The following is a 15,588-nucleotide window of genomic DNA, read 5'->3' as shown; positions in this document are numbered from 1 at the left end:
GTGTGCTTTTATAATTTAACATTTTAAAAGTTTTTTATAGTAATTTTAAGGTAAAAAAATATGATATAAATAAGATTATGTCAATGTTAAAATAATAACAAAAATATTTATCTAATAAATTTGAAGAATGAATAATATATTAATAAAAAATAATTTCTTAAAAATAATAGAAAAACAGCTGATTGTAACTGTTAAATCGTTAGTACTAATAAAAGTTTAATCTTAGTGATACCTTTATATGCATCAAAATGTGTTATTTGTGAAAATTTTGTACAATAGTGGAGGAATGTTAGATATTTCATAAAAGTTAAATAGAATGTTACGGTTATTAATTATAACCGTTTTTTACCAATAGTTTGAAACTTGAAATTGCATTTCAAGTTGCATCGTTCCATTAGTGCAAATATTATAAGACACAATAGTTCAGTGAAAAATCTTGATAATGTGTATAATGAATTGATTATTTAGTTTAATAAAAATAAATAATAAATTTAAAAATTTTTATTCAATTATTTCACATCAAATTTCAAATTTCAAATGCTCTAATTTCAAATTTTAAATTGTTAAAAAATTTAGTTAGTTATTTCAAAAAAATAACCATCTGAAATCTTAATTTACTAAAGCATTTCACTCTAATACTCTCTTCTTTTTTAACCAACGGCCACTACACCATCATCAATAATCATCACATTTCACCGTCGCTACATGGCTTGCCACACGCCACTCACCCTTAGTAAAAATAACCATCCACCTAAGGATAAAAATAATCATCCGCCTACTTAATGAATTGAACATCTAATATATTTTAATTATATATAACTAAACTCAATCCAATCAAAATAATCATCTATATATAACCATCTGCATACCTACTAAAATGATCATCATAAATTGACCATTAAAATAGAAGAAGAAGATGATGACTAAACAGAAAAAATAACTATTGTGGTGAAACATAGTTTTGAAGAACTAGGCATGACGAAAGCAGCACTGTTTGTAAAGCATAGGGCTCAAATCTGAAAGAAGCTAACCATGCCTGGATCCGAAGAAGAAGAGTATGGTGTTATCATCAGTAAGAAGAGACTTGAAAGAATGGGAGAAAGCAAAACCGATTCGGAAGAGAGGCGTGCGAAAAAGCGGCAGCAATGTTAGGATGAGTGTCGGAGGGCGAGGCGCGTCGGGTTGACCGGCGGAGGTGAGAACGGTGTCGGTGGAAGGACGCGGCAGCATCCGTATGGCCAGCAAAAAATTCAGTGACGCGAGGTGAGGACCGAAGAAGATGACGGTAAGTTTTGAACGTGTATTGAAGATTACGGTAAGATTAGAAATAACCCTACATAATATGAATAAATTTAAATACTAATCCTAATTTTTTAAATTTTAAAATTTGAAATTACATAATTAATTAATGATCTAATTTTTAATTATAATTTTTTTTAATTCATTGTACACATTTAATATTGATTCCCAATACTTTCTCATACAATGATTCAAACATAGCATTTTGGAAAATCTAGATCATTCATTCTCCACAATTGTTTTATACTTCACAAATTTTATTAATTTTCAAGTTTTAAATATAAGAGAATTTTATTTTGATAATTTCTATTCAAGTAGTTTATTGGTTTCATTATATTTTAGTAAAGTATCATCATAAATCCTATACTAAGTGTGTGGGGATAAATATTTAAAAAAAAAACGATCTAATTATTGTGCCTTAAAATCATAATAAATATAAATTTTTGCATCTTTTTCGTCATAATTTTTTTAACATCTTTTGTATGTAGAACTTAATTTTGAATTTTTTTATAGTCAGATTTGTCAATACTTAAATCTTTTACGGTTAATTTTAGTATTTTATTCGTTTAAAAAGGTATATTCAAAAAATCATATAAATAAATGACTGTTGAAATATATGTTAATCCAAATCGTCAAAAGCCAATTCAAATATGATATCTCTTTAACTCTTTGAAATGACAACAACAACAATAATAATATGATCGATTGCTAGTTTTCAAAGGTTTAGATGTTTCATGACAACTGACTCTTGATTATAATTAAACCCAATCAAACATGATTATAAATAGAGTTCTTCATTAGCTTCTTTCCTCGTCACAAAAACAAAGGTTAATAGAAATATTAATAAAAACAAGAGTGGAAGAATAATGATTAGGAAAATATTGGAGTGGAACAAAATGATGATGATAATGAAGATATCTGCTTTCCTTTCCTTGATGGGATCATCTGCCAATAATAATCTTAATAACAATGTTGAAGCTAGTCGTGGTGGCATCAATCCAAGCCTCATCATCCCAAAACTTTTAAACAATAATAATCATGCAAGTTACCTTCCCAGTTTTAGTTCATCAAAGCAGAAAGATTGTTGTGATGAATGCGTTTGCGATGATTTACCACCATCGTCACCCTCAGATGATGATACTCGTGGTCCAAGCTATATGTGCATGTGTAAAGATGAGTTTGAATACTCTTGTCCTGAATCTTGCAAAATTTGTCAGTGTGACAAGTTTAATCCTTCAGTATGTCACTGTGCAAGATTCGCCATCAATGCTTGTCCTTTACCAGTATGCACTTGAACAACCTTAATTCCAATAATTGCATAAGAAGATTGTGTTATTCGTATTTATGTTTTATCGAATATCAACTTAATCAACCTTTTTCGCGTGTGATGAACCAAAAATATTATTTTTTTATTTATGTTTAAAATATGTTTAGAAAAAATATCATAAACATATTTAACTTATATAAAATAATTATATTATTTGTCATTTATATAAATACTAAAAAATGATATCAAATAAAAAAATCATAAAAATAATAATGTTATTAATATTCACGTTCATTCAAAAATAATAGATATTAATATTAGGGATAAATAATATTTTGGTCCTAAAGTTTAGGATTAAAATCAAAATCGTCTCTAACTTTATTTTGAATTTAAAATCGTCATCAACGTTTTATTTAATATTATAATCGTCCTTTTTGAATAAAATATTTTTAAATGATAAAAATACCCTCATTTCTCCAACGTTTCACTCTCCTTCTTCGTTATCATCGTCTTCTTCAATTGACAAAATTTTCATCTTCTTCTTCTTCAATTAACAAAACTCAAAACTTAAATCCAAGTAATCAGAATAAAAAATTCTCAAATTCATCTCTAACTATAAAAACCAAAAATTTATAAATCCAATTACCAAAAACATATAATTAATATATATGAACCTTGATCTTTCCAGAAGTGACATCGCTGTAACAAAGAGAAGAGCATATAACTTTAATCCTTGCTTCCCGAGCCATTGGAGGCGCCACAATAACCTCTTCAATAGTCAATGGCTCCCCTGGTTTTCTTCCAACCGCCCCTGTTCAAACACATGAAACATAGCAACCTTAAAAAATGGAAAAAACAAAATAACTTCCATGTGTTCAATTGTTCTTGCTGTTTTGTCTTCCATGGAGATTCAAAAACAACCAACCTCACTCCCTTCATTGTCTTAATATCTCACGCTACAAACCAAACTCTTGCTTCCTCATTTATAACTGTTTGTGCTTATATATATGAATAATAACAAGAACAAAAATTAAGAAATTAGGGATTGTAATGAACGAAAAAAATTAGGAACTTGAATCTTAACTTGCATGTGATGGCAGCAACGGTTGAGCTGCGTGGTGGTGGCAATGAATTTGGATCGCGGAAGGCAGAGAGGTAAGGAAAAGAGACGCGACAGTGATGCTGAAAAACGCGAGGAACATGACCACCATCACCACCACCATCATCTCCCCGATGACAATGAGGAACACAAGGAGGGCGAGGGTCAAGCGCGGCGCTACAAAGGCGAGGCGCGACGCTACGAGGGAGAGTCACAGCGCTGGCAAGGGGGAGTCGTGGCGCTGTGAGGGCGAAGGTGAGGGTGAATCGCGATGGCGACGGCTAGGCACGGCGAGGCTTCCTTCTTTCTGAGTCTCTGCTTCTCTCTATCTCTCTGAGTCTCAACTTCTCTCTCTCTCTTCTGGCAGTGTGAATGAGAATAAAGGGTTGTGATAGAGAAGATGATACGGTATAATTGTCCAGAAGGATAATTTTGATACCAAATAAAATGTTGGGGACGATTTTAAATAAAAGGGTAAACTATTATTTTGGTCCCCTACGTTTGGGGTGAATTCTGTTTTAGTCCCCAACGTTTAAACTGTTCTATTTAAATCCAAAAAAGTTTTTATTTGCATCAATCAGGTCCTTCTGTTAAGTGGGTGTCAAATTATTGACGGCGTGTCCGACGTGGCAAACTTGGTAGTTTGGCTATAGTTAACAGTTGGAATTTGAAGTACGAAAAAAAATAAAATCCGGTCCAATAAGTAAACCCTAATCCCCAAAGTTGATGTTCTTCGTCTGTGAGAATGGCTAGTCAGTCGTCTTCCCAAGGTTCGCGTAGCAGCACCAAGAATCGTGGGAGAAGGAGGACGTGCTTCTGTGGAGAGAGACCGGTATTACGGATATCATCTACAGCGAAGAACCCAGGAAGAAGATTATGGGGCTGCATCAACTATCAGGTGAGTCTCCACTTTTCTGTCTCTTGTTTGAAAATAACATTGGGTGTTAGTGTTTGGAGGATCTGAAGTGTTTGGTGTGTTCGTGTTGGTTTGGTTGAGAACAGATAGGAGATGGATGCGATTATTTTGCTTGGGCAGAGCCTGAAGGACAAGATCCACAAATTCAAAGACTGAAGAACAAAGCGAGCTCGTTGAAACAAGAACTGCAGAAAGCTGAAAGGAAATTTGCATTGGCACTTGCTGTTGGAATTCTTGGATGGACAATGGCTGGGCTGCTGCTATATGATCGACTTAATTGAGGTTTAGGGGGTTAGCATTTTATTTTGTTTGCTTTTCTGTTGTTGTCCCTAGTTTGTAGGGAATGTCAATTGTTTAGGGATTGAAAAAATTGACATACAGTTAGGGTGATAACAGTGATGTGTTAGTTGAAATTTTTTGGAGGCTGTATGTGTAAAGGCATTTGCTGTAAACATTGTAAGGTTTTTGAGTGAAATGAATAGTAATGAGTTCCTGTATTTTGACATACATTATTTGGCTCTGTACAAGTTTATTTTAGTTTGATCTACTAATAAATACAAGGCTTAATTTGCCAATTCACATAACTTTGCTGCTGAAAATTCATGTAAATCATTAGATAATGGAGAAGTGTTAAAGTAGCTTCTCTTAACCATAACAATATCCAAACAAGCCTTAAATATAACCATGAAAAGGTGACAACACAAAAGAGATCAACATGAAACTAGTAATCTTAAAGTAGGGTGTCTAAAGTATCACAGGGACATTAGTCCTTGGTCATTGACAAATTCATTACAAAACAGATGATAAACACTAAAATCTACTATGTTCTTCATCCCAATGCCTTCCAGGCCCTAGATGGTGTTTTTGCCATGAACCTCAGGGTCCTCCTTGATGGGCTAGTGACTGTTGCTGTTGATGGCTGTGGTTGACTAGCGCTGCTGCTGCATCTAGCTCTCTTGGAGGATGTTTGTGACTCCTGGCTCCCTCCAACTTGTGTATTGCTCTTCTTCTTTTGCTGAAGTTTTGTTGCTAGTTGTGTTGTTGTCTTGGCTGAGATCTTGCTGGGTTTTGGAGTCCTAGTTGTGACAGCACCTTTCTTGGCTTGTGGAGTTGCATTCTGCTATAAACAGTAACAACAAATTGGGTTAATTAGACAGTATCACCATTCACATATAAGGAATTGTAATCAAATTGACAACAACAACTTTACCTTTTTTGCTTAGGCCTCCATCTTACGTTTTCTAGTGCAGGTTCTTTTGTTGTGACTAAGTGCAAAACAATATGAACATTTTTGTTGTTGTCCAGTCCTGGATAACTTAGACAGTGGTCCATTGTTGCGTAGCTCATCCCCAGTCTTGTTCCTGCTCAGCTTTGGGCACCCTATTGGTTTCCTAAACACTGGTGGTGACAGCACATCATTATTCTCAGTCCAGGACCAGAGATTTGGTCCATTCAGTGGGTAGATTACATGTTGATAGCAGTCCACGTAGGTCTCTTTCCTATAACACTTGTTCACATAGTTCTTAACATCTAGACACATTTTCCTAATGCAACTCATGGCATGCTCAGAAGGGTAACCTTTTAGTTGAAACTTTCTACAGAGCACTCATGTAAGTTTAAGTCCACAACAAACTTGGCTCTATTACCCTGATTGCTAGACACTTCATACTTGTCCCTACCAGCATATATGGCCAACCACTCCCCACCCTTATCAAACTCTCTTTCAATTTTCTTGTTTATTTTTGGCAAAATTTCTCCGGCATATGTAACTATACTTTGTCTGTTATCACTCCACTTATTCATTAGATAAACCCTAATATCTTCTAGCATAGACACAATGGGTTTCTCTCTAACCTCTACAATAACAGAGTTAAAACACTCACACATGTTGTTTACAAGTGTATCAACTCTAGGAAAATAATTAAACATGGACTTGCTCCAATACTTGGCAAGGATCTCCATGAGATGATTATAAGCTCCTTGATCAATCTGCTGAATCTCCTTCATCCTCCTCTTCCACTCCTGGAAATATGTTGCCTTTGCAGCCTTCCACATCATCATCTTTAGCTGAACACCTGGGAACCTTTTTCTGAAGTTGCTACATAAGTTCCTGACACAAAATCTGTGGTCTATGCCAGGCAGCAATTCATCAAAGATTGGGATCAATCCCTTTGAAGCAGAATTTAAAAACATCACCAATCAATAACAGCACAACATGAATTAAAGACAGAATTAATTATACAAGTTTAGGTTGAGAGCTACCTTTTGTTGGTCGCTCATGAATGTACACCATCTGATCTTATCAACTCCCAAATTATCACACAAATTCAACAAAAACCATCTCCACGAGTCTTTCATCTCTGCTTCAACAACATCATAGGCAATTGGCAAAATCTGGACATTGGGGTCCCATCCAATGGCTGTTAGAAGTTGACCCCCATATGGAGTCTTGATGAAGCATCCATCAAGGCCGATCATGGGTCTGCACACAATGAAACTCCATTTACAAGCATCCAAGCAGATATAGATCCTCTGAAATCGTGGTCTCATGTCCGTACCAGGAGTTGATGTCTCTAGCTGAAATTCAGGAGGTCTCTCCACTTGTATCTGAACAGTGGAACCCGAATTAGACCTAAGTAACTCTGCAGCATAGTCATGAATCCTCCTATATTGCTCTCCATAAGTACCATTAATTTCATCCAGGGCTTGCTGCTTCACTCTGGCAGCTTTGGTCATTATGAGATCCACATTCCACTTGCTATGAGCCTTCTTTATCAAACTTCTCAACTTGATTTTTGGGTTTTCACAGATCTTCTTCATAAAAGCCTTACTTAGCCACTGAGAACTCATTATACTAATCTTGGTTGCCTTAGAGCATGTGTATTTTTTGTAACAGCTGGTCAGTTGCCATGTATCCTCTCTCTTCATCTTATGGCCGTAAGCAAACCACTTGCAACCTTCTTTACAAACAGCTTTGCACCTATGGCTATCACACTTTGAGAACCATATTCCTCTGCCACTGTGCACAGCATAGCTCGTTACACATTCGTTAAAAGCATTCCTATCTACGTACATTGTCCCAACCTCCCATTTATACTCCTTCATATTCTTTAAACTCTTATACAACGGGTACCTCCTCAACAAGGGATCTCCTTCATCATCACTTAAAGGGACATCCCACAACCCCTCACTCTCATACCCATCATCCTCATCCTTTAATCCAGCAGCCACCACTTGTTCTTTACCCTTATTAACACTGCCACTGTGCTATCCTTGTTCTCTCTCAGTTGGAACACTCTGTTTTAGCCTTTGGGGATCTTTTGTAGTTGTTACTTCAACATCATATAAACCCCCATGACCATTCCGATCATCATCGCTGTCATCAAATGCAACCTCTAGATCACTATCTCCAGAGCTATTTTCACTCAATTGTTCATCACTGTCCCCCTCATCATTATTTCCTGGCCAGTAGTCATCATTCTCAGATTCATCATCACCTGAAAAATCTGACCTCTCTGACCTCTCTTCATCACCATCCTCCAGCACATCATTCTAGGCTTTTGTCACCACCTTGGGCTTCTTACCCACCTTGGCCTGAGCAAATGATTGGGCCTTGTGAAACACAATTGGACTAGGCTCAATAATGTCTGCAGTGGGTGCAGCAGCCTCACCACCATCTATGTCTTTAACTTCCTCAATAGTGCAGCCTTTCCTAGTAATAGCAGCATCTTTGTGAACAACAAAAAGCTCCACCATGTTGTCCCTCATTTCAATTCTAGCCATGTCCATGGCATCCTTGTCTGTGTGAAGCATCCTCAACCCTACATCTGTTTCATCTTTCAGAGACTTATACCACATTGCAGCGATATTCTCTACCACATATCCCTGTTCGAGCACTATCTCCATAGCCTCGAACCTACTCTACCTATCTTCATCACAGTAGTCCACTATCGAAGTCTCACCCCCCACATAGTATAAAGGTTCACCATCAAACCCAAACTTCTCCCCATGGTATATCTTGACACTAAAATAATTCATTTTCGAACAATCTGTTACACAAACACAATACACTTCATAAAATTCTCACATTGATCAACAACAACAGAAATGCATAAATAAAATCACTTGGGCAAAATAAAAACTTCCAAAACAAAACAAGAAACGAATATGAAACTATAAAATAAAACAATCACACATCAACATACATCATTACATATCAACATGCATTAAGATGAAAACTAAATGGGTTTAGAATATTTGATAACGGAATACCTGATACGATCTTCTTCCGGAAAGTAAGGGTTTCAAACTCACTGCTGCTGTGGACCTTTAACGTTACTGAACGACAATGTCACTTCTCTGGCTACGAATCGCAAGCCTTCAGTGACGAGCGATAAGGTTTGTGGCTTTTCATTTGCGTTTTGTGCTTCACAAGAAGAAGAAGAAGAAGAAGAAGAAGAAGAAGAAGAAGAAGAAGAAGAAGAAGAAGAAGAAGAAGAAGAGTCAGGGTAAGTAGCATGCGTTATGTCCAAAGGCGGGAAGGCTTACACGTCTATTAACCACTGTCACCTCTCCCTTGCCACGTCGGACACGCCGTTAATAATTTGACACCCACTTAACGGAAGGACCTGATTGATGCAAATCAAAACTTTTTTGGATTTAAATAGAATAGTTTAAACATTGGGGACTAAAACAGAATTCACTCCAAACGTAGGGGACCAAAATAATAGTTTACCCTAAATAAAAAATATCGTTGGGGACAAATTTGATTTTGACCCTCAACCTAAGGGACCAAAATAATACTTCCTCCTTAATATTATATAGAATACATATTTAAAAGTATTCTTTTTCTTATACACGTTTATCATTAATGACTGATGACACGTCATCTAAAGTAGTTTTTTAGGTTTTTTTTTTGTTTTCCTAAATTTTAATTAAATTTCCTATGTTTTTTGTGGAATTTGATAACTAATAAAATTTTTGGAGTTTTATTAATATTGTTTTGTTTTCAGGAGTTTTGTTTCAAAATAATCAAGAATTAATCCCTTTTTAGCAAGAAAACACAAATGTGGTTTAAGGATGGTCCAACCGGATCCAAAAGGCATCAAACCGAACACCCAACCTTCAAGCATAGGCGTCCGGCATCTCCTCTTCAATTAGACACACACCCGGCGGGCAACTTCACAAAGCCCAGTGTCCCCTCCAACTTTGGGACACACATCCGGCAGCTCTAACTCCAAGCCCAGTGGCCATGAAGCCCATGAGGATTATTTGAGCCGACACCCACATTTAAAGACACACGCCTGGCGTTCCTAAATCTCAACTCCTAGGATTCAATATTATTAAGGCCCAATGTTAATTATACAAATCATAAGAAGCCTTAATCTCATCCAGAGATTCAAGAATCAAGAAGATTAATTAGCATTAATTCTTTCTAGAAAGATAAAGATTCGATTATTAAGATTTGTTTTTAGCTTAGATTTGAATTATAGTTTTGATTTGAATTTAAAGTAGGTAGTTAGCGATCCTATCCTTCCTAAAGATAATATTAGAGTTAATATTTGAATTTGAATTTTAGACAGAAAGTAGGATATATATAAGTGAACAAGGTTCACAAGAGAGAAGCATTTAGAGGAGGATCTTCAGAACCCAATCCGCAGATCACACACCTCTCTCATCATTAGGATTAGTTTTTTCTTTATCATGAGTTATTAAACCTCTTCCATTGAAGGTTAGGAGCTCTACTTGGTTTTAGAATTAATAATGTAAGTGTTTTCTTTATTTTAATTCATGCTTCTTTACTTTTTCAAGATTGGGTTTTGTTCTTCATCATTAATGGCTAGAACTATCGAAAAATATTCTAACTCTGTCTTGGATTCTAATTTTATATTTGAAAAATTAATTTCGGAATTAGCTTAAAACTCATATCACAATCTTCAATTATCTAGAGTTAGTTTGAATAAGTGACATATAATTCGACTAGCGATAGTTTTTGAAGATTGTGTGGCTTAAAAATCGAAACTGTTCTTTACCTCTTCTCTCAATTAGTTGACCAAGAGATTGGCATTTAATTGGGTTTAGAGAAATTAAATCACCAACGGATTGGGATCTGATTATAAATGATTTACTGTGAAAAATTTTTTTCATGAATTAAATAAGAAAGCATAAGTATTGTTCTTCTAAGAATCAAATATCTCTGAGCCCTTCAACGTTCTCATCTATTGATTTTCTTTCAACTTCAAATTATTCTCCCAATTTTTTTCTTCTTTGTTTCTTCTTTTCTTCAAGATCCACTGTAAACTCCGAGTGATTAATAAATAATTAACTAATAAATTAATTATTATTCAAAAAAAATAAAAACTTAAATTTTATAGATTAGAGAAGTAAAAATATTTAAAATACGAATTTAAACACTAATTTTAAAATTTTTGACCCAAAATTAGACCAACGGGTCAAACCGATTAAACTGGGCCGGTATTGGGCTCAAGGCCCAATGTATAAATATATGAATTCATCTATTTCCCTTAATCAAAAGGGAATCATGCTGAAACTTGGGGAGAGGGGAGCGAAGAAAACCCTAACCCTTATCTCAACTTCAATTTCACATATCTCTCAATTCGGAACTCTAATCGCTGCACCGTTTGTGGTCATGTGACCACCGCATCAAGCTCTTCAAAATCATTTGAACAAAGTGGTAAGGAATTGAAAATTTCTCACCCAATCTTTTTCTCTTCAATTTAAAAATTTTTGGAATTTTGGTATTGAGATATTATGTAATTTTGATGTTTAGGATTAAATTAGCTTTGGAAAATATTTAGATTTTGTCTAAAATATCGATGGGTATAGTAAGAAACTATTAAACCTTGGTGAATTTATTGGATTAGTGAATCCTATGTTAATTATAGTGATATTGTATGAATTAGATTGAGTTTCATGTTGAATTAGAGTCCAATTGGTGATTTGGAACGAAATTCTGGTGGTTGAGCTTGTTGAATTGATAATTGGAGACTTGGAGCTTATGGAAAAGAGGATTTTGTGATGTCCTTTGGCTTAAGAGGGAATCGGCCAAGGTATGATTTTGATTTCTTGTAGTTAATGTATAATGTTAGGTGAAAACTTATTCTAGTTGACCGTAGGATAAGTTGAATTATGTGAATTGTTCATGTTTAGTGGATATAGAAAATAAATATTGAGTTTGATGAGAATTGTAGTTGAAAATAAATATTGAGTTTGTGAAATATTGGTTTTGAATTGATGATTTGGAAAAAATAGAGGTTTTGAATTCGATCTTTTAGTATAAAATCGATTTTTGACTAACTTTGACAGGTCATAACTTGACTTCTAGACCCTCAAAGTTGGTAAAACCTATTATGAATGAAAATTGGATCCACGAATTTTGTAACGTTTGAAGAATGGACTAAAAATAATTTTTAACAAAAAAGTTATGCGTGTTCAAAATTGTGTGTGAAAAACTAATTTTTTTGACTTAGCAGCTTTTTGCCAAATTCTGCTGCATGCGCATAAGCGAACATGCACGCAATGCGGACTTTGGGCTCTGCCCAGACGTTGGGCCAAATGATAGGCTCGTGTACACGAGCAATACTACGCGACGCAAGGATGGTTCCTTACTCAAGGGGCTCGCGTACATAGACAAGGGGTGCGTACGTGCTTCGGAATTTCAAACCATAACTTACCGGCAAGTGCACCGGGTCGTACCAAGTAATAAACTCATGTGAGTGAGTGTTGGTCCCACGAGGATTAATGGACAAAGCAAGAAATTAATTGATTAATTGTTCTTGTTAGACAAGTTAAAATGAGAGTTTTGAGTGTCCAATAGCATAAAAGACAATGAATTAAGAAAAGTAAATAGTGGATGGATGAGAAAACGGTATGAGAGTCGAGTTAAGGCTTCGAGATGTTTAAATGTCCGGAATAATATTCAATGTCAACTACCTTGATCATGCATATATTGAGTTTATGGCAAATCCTAAGTGATTGGATTCCTATCCCTAGGCAATTCAATCTCCTCTAATTCACCAACCGTCAATTCCTTGATCAATTAATGGTATTAGAGGGCTAAGCTCAAATTCCGATTTATAATCCGCACAAATTCTAAGAACCCAAAAATGATGAAATTATATGTCATGTATCACATTAGTCTATATAATTAAGGAGTTGTGAAAAAAAGGGTTTCAAGCTTTAATTCTAGTGATGTAACTTTTTCAAGAATCAAAAGAATTCATATTAGATTAGAGTTATTTTCCAATACACACTAATCCGTAGGATGAAGAACGAAACCAATTCTTAAACATAAATCAATGCATTAATCAAGAGTAGAAGAACAAATAATTATTAATCCATCAAAGTAAGCAGTGGCTCATGGTGTAAAAAAAAACCCTAGGAAAGAAAAAATAACTGTAAATTGCGGAATGAGGAATTAGGAGCCGAGAGATCTCTACAAGAGCGAATCTTTATCCTATTTATAGTTTTAATTGAAATTGATTTAAAACTTAAATTAAAACCTAATGAATCTTTTCTAATTAGTTATTTTATTTGAAATCAAATAAAAAAGCCTTTCATTGATTCTTGTTTCATGTGTGGTCCCATTCTGATTCACGCTCACCAGCATTTAGCACCATCTTTCGAGCGCCTTGTACGCGTATCGAAGCCCTTGGTGCTAAATGCCGGCGAGGTAGCATTTAGCGCCAACTATCTAGAAAGCCTATCACATTTTACGAGGCACTCGATGCTAAACGCCAAGTCATAGCATTTATCGTCACCTGTCCAGAGAAGATTTGGTCCTTTTTAGCTCGCACAGTCATGCTTATGCAAAAGGGATGCATACGCATGAAGTCCCTTGTTGCTCCAGTGATGCGTACACATGCATGATGTGTACGCATGAGCCTCCTTTGCTTCTTCATGACTTTTTCACCAGTTCTTCATCCGAATGTTACCTGAAATCAATGAAAAGTCACAAAAACTCAAAGTAGTATCCACTGGGGTATAATCCACTAAAACTCCTCTAACAAATCAACAAATACCATATAAATCATATAGAAAAGACACTAATGATGCTCACGCATCACAACACCAAACTTGAAATGTTGCTTGTCCTCAAGCAACTTAAACAATGAAAACTAAAGCGGGTTCGATTAGAAGTTAGAGTTCTATTGAAGCTCATGCTTGTCATATGAGTGGGATTTAGCACCCTTGTGATCATGAATGCCTCCTTACCTCTCATTGTTCCTTGAAACCTTGGGAATGTCAACACCTTAACGGAACTGGAACCCGGGTGATGTTAAGAAATATCAGTCTCCTTAAGTCCGGATTGATCCTTGAATTTCTTTCTTTAACCTAGATAGAACCTTTCTATTGACAACTCTAAATAGTCCGTCTCAAGGTAACTCTTGATAGTAAGCATTTGATCGGTAATCCTGGACCAGTTGGTCCAAGTTACCGGGTGATAAGGCACCCTGCGGATCTAGTTACTCAAGCTTTTTCTTAACACGGTTGCACCACAAGCATATAGCTGAGATTTTTTATTCAAAGCATCTATGCCCAGAGCCTCTTTGGACTGCTAAATATCTTACCTCAAGGCGACTTGTGTAACATGTTTTCAATCGACAATTCTGGACCAGTTGGTCCATGTTATCGGGTGATGAAGCACCCCTCGGATCTAATCACCCAAGCCATCCTTGGACAACAAATACCACAGGCACATATTTGGATCTCAACCGTTGATGCTTAGAGCTTTGCAACTTGGCTTTTCTTTTTTTTATCTTTTCATCATTAATTTTCTTTTTCTTGCTTTTTTTCTCTCTTTTTCTTATTTTTTTTCAATTCTTTTGGTTCAAGGATCAACCTCTTGCTTATTTTTAGAGGTTTCATAACACTTCTCTAAGATACTGTCCCTCAAGAGTTAACATGTCTCTTGTTCAAGGAAATTCACACACTATTCTCTTAATGCAATCACAATCCCAATTATATATACCACCACATGCAATGTAACAAGGCAATTGTAGAATAAACTCAACTTCTAACATAAAACACCACTTTGCTCTTTTTTTTAAATACTTTTTTAGGACATTACATGAGGCACCATTTGAAAAATAAAAACATAAAACTAAAAATGAACTAAACTAAAGAAAATAAAGAACTAAGAGTCATGCACTAAATAGTAAATTCCATAAAACAAAAGATAGGAAAATGACATAAGCAGTACAGAAAGGGAAATAGAAATGAAAGAAACTCAACTACCTCAGTCATCATAGTGGCCATTTCCCCCCTCAAGCTGTACTCCATGTGGTCCTCTCAGGTGCCCTATATCTTGCTTTACTTGGCAAAGCTCGTGGCACTAACTCTCTTGCTCTGCCATAATCTGATGGAGGAGGACGTCGTGGCTATCTTGGGTAACTCTTAACTGCTCAAGGGAGGATGTCAGCTACTGCCAATACTATTGAGGTAGAAAGTAGTGCCCTTGAGGCATGAGAGGTGGTAGAGGAGCTTACTGAGCTTTTTCTTCGGCTTGACCTCCCATCAGAGCCTTTGCATACTCTCTCGCATGCTCCATAGTCTTTTTAGAGATCGGCCACTCGATGGGAATGGGAAAATCATTATCCGAGTTGACCCCTGCGGCCTCGCAAAGCCAGTAATTAAGATGAAAGAAGGCTAACTTCATATGTGTTGAGGAGTTGGGGACGATGCTATATATTTGTTGTGGAATGATTGCACCCACATCTACCTCATGCCCGGTCATGATACAGTGGATCATGATAGCTCTATCCGCAATGCAGTCAGAGCAGTTGCTAGTCGGAAGGATGGATCATTGGATGAATTCCAACTAACCTCTAGCATCCGGCTTAAGGTCATGCCATCCTAATTGGTTAGGCTACCCATCCGAACTCAACCTCCACTAAGCTCTCGAAAGATAAATGTCTGCACGTACCTGATCATATCTCTGGTCCCGGTTCATCCTATCCTCATACGTATCCAAACCATGACTTGGAG

General features: G+C 36.0%; 2 protein-coding genes across 2 annotated transcripts; both read left to right on the top strand.

The window, feature by feature from the left end:
• Positions 1-2,165: 2,165 nt before the first annotated feature.
• LOC107465997 (Bowman-Birk type proteinase inhibitor) lies at positions 2,166-2,594 on the top strand. Its single transcript, XM_016084979.1, has one exon. The coding sequence runs from the start codon at positions 2,166-2,168 to the stop codon at positions 2,592-2,594; it is 429 nt and encodes a 142-aa protein (XP_015940465.1).
• A 1,816-nt stretch (positions 2,595-4,410) lies between these two features.
• On the top strand, positions 4,411-4,862 carry LOC107465996 (uncharacterized). The gene is made up of 2 exons (XM_016084978.1): positions 4,411-4,563; positions 4,668-4,862. The coding sequence occupies exons 1-2, from the start codon at positions 4,411-4,413 to the stop codon at positions 4,860-4,862; spliced, it is 348 nt and encodes a 115-aa protein (XP_015940464.1).
• The last annotated feature ends 10,726 nt before the right edge of the window (positions 4,863-15,588 follow it).

The sequence above is a fragment of the Arachis duranensis genome, chromosome 9 (genome assembly GCF_000817695.3).
Source record: "Arachis duranensis cultivar V14167 chromosome 9, aradu.V14167.gnm2.J7QH, whole genome shotgun sequence".
Taxonomy (NCBI): domain Eukaryota; kingdom Viridiplantae; phylum Streptophyta; class Magnoliopsida; order Fabales; family Fabaceae; genus Arachis; species Arachis duranensis.
The sequence above is the reverse complement of the archived record's forward strand: the minus strand, read 5'-3'. Positions and strand labels throughout refer to the sequence as shown.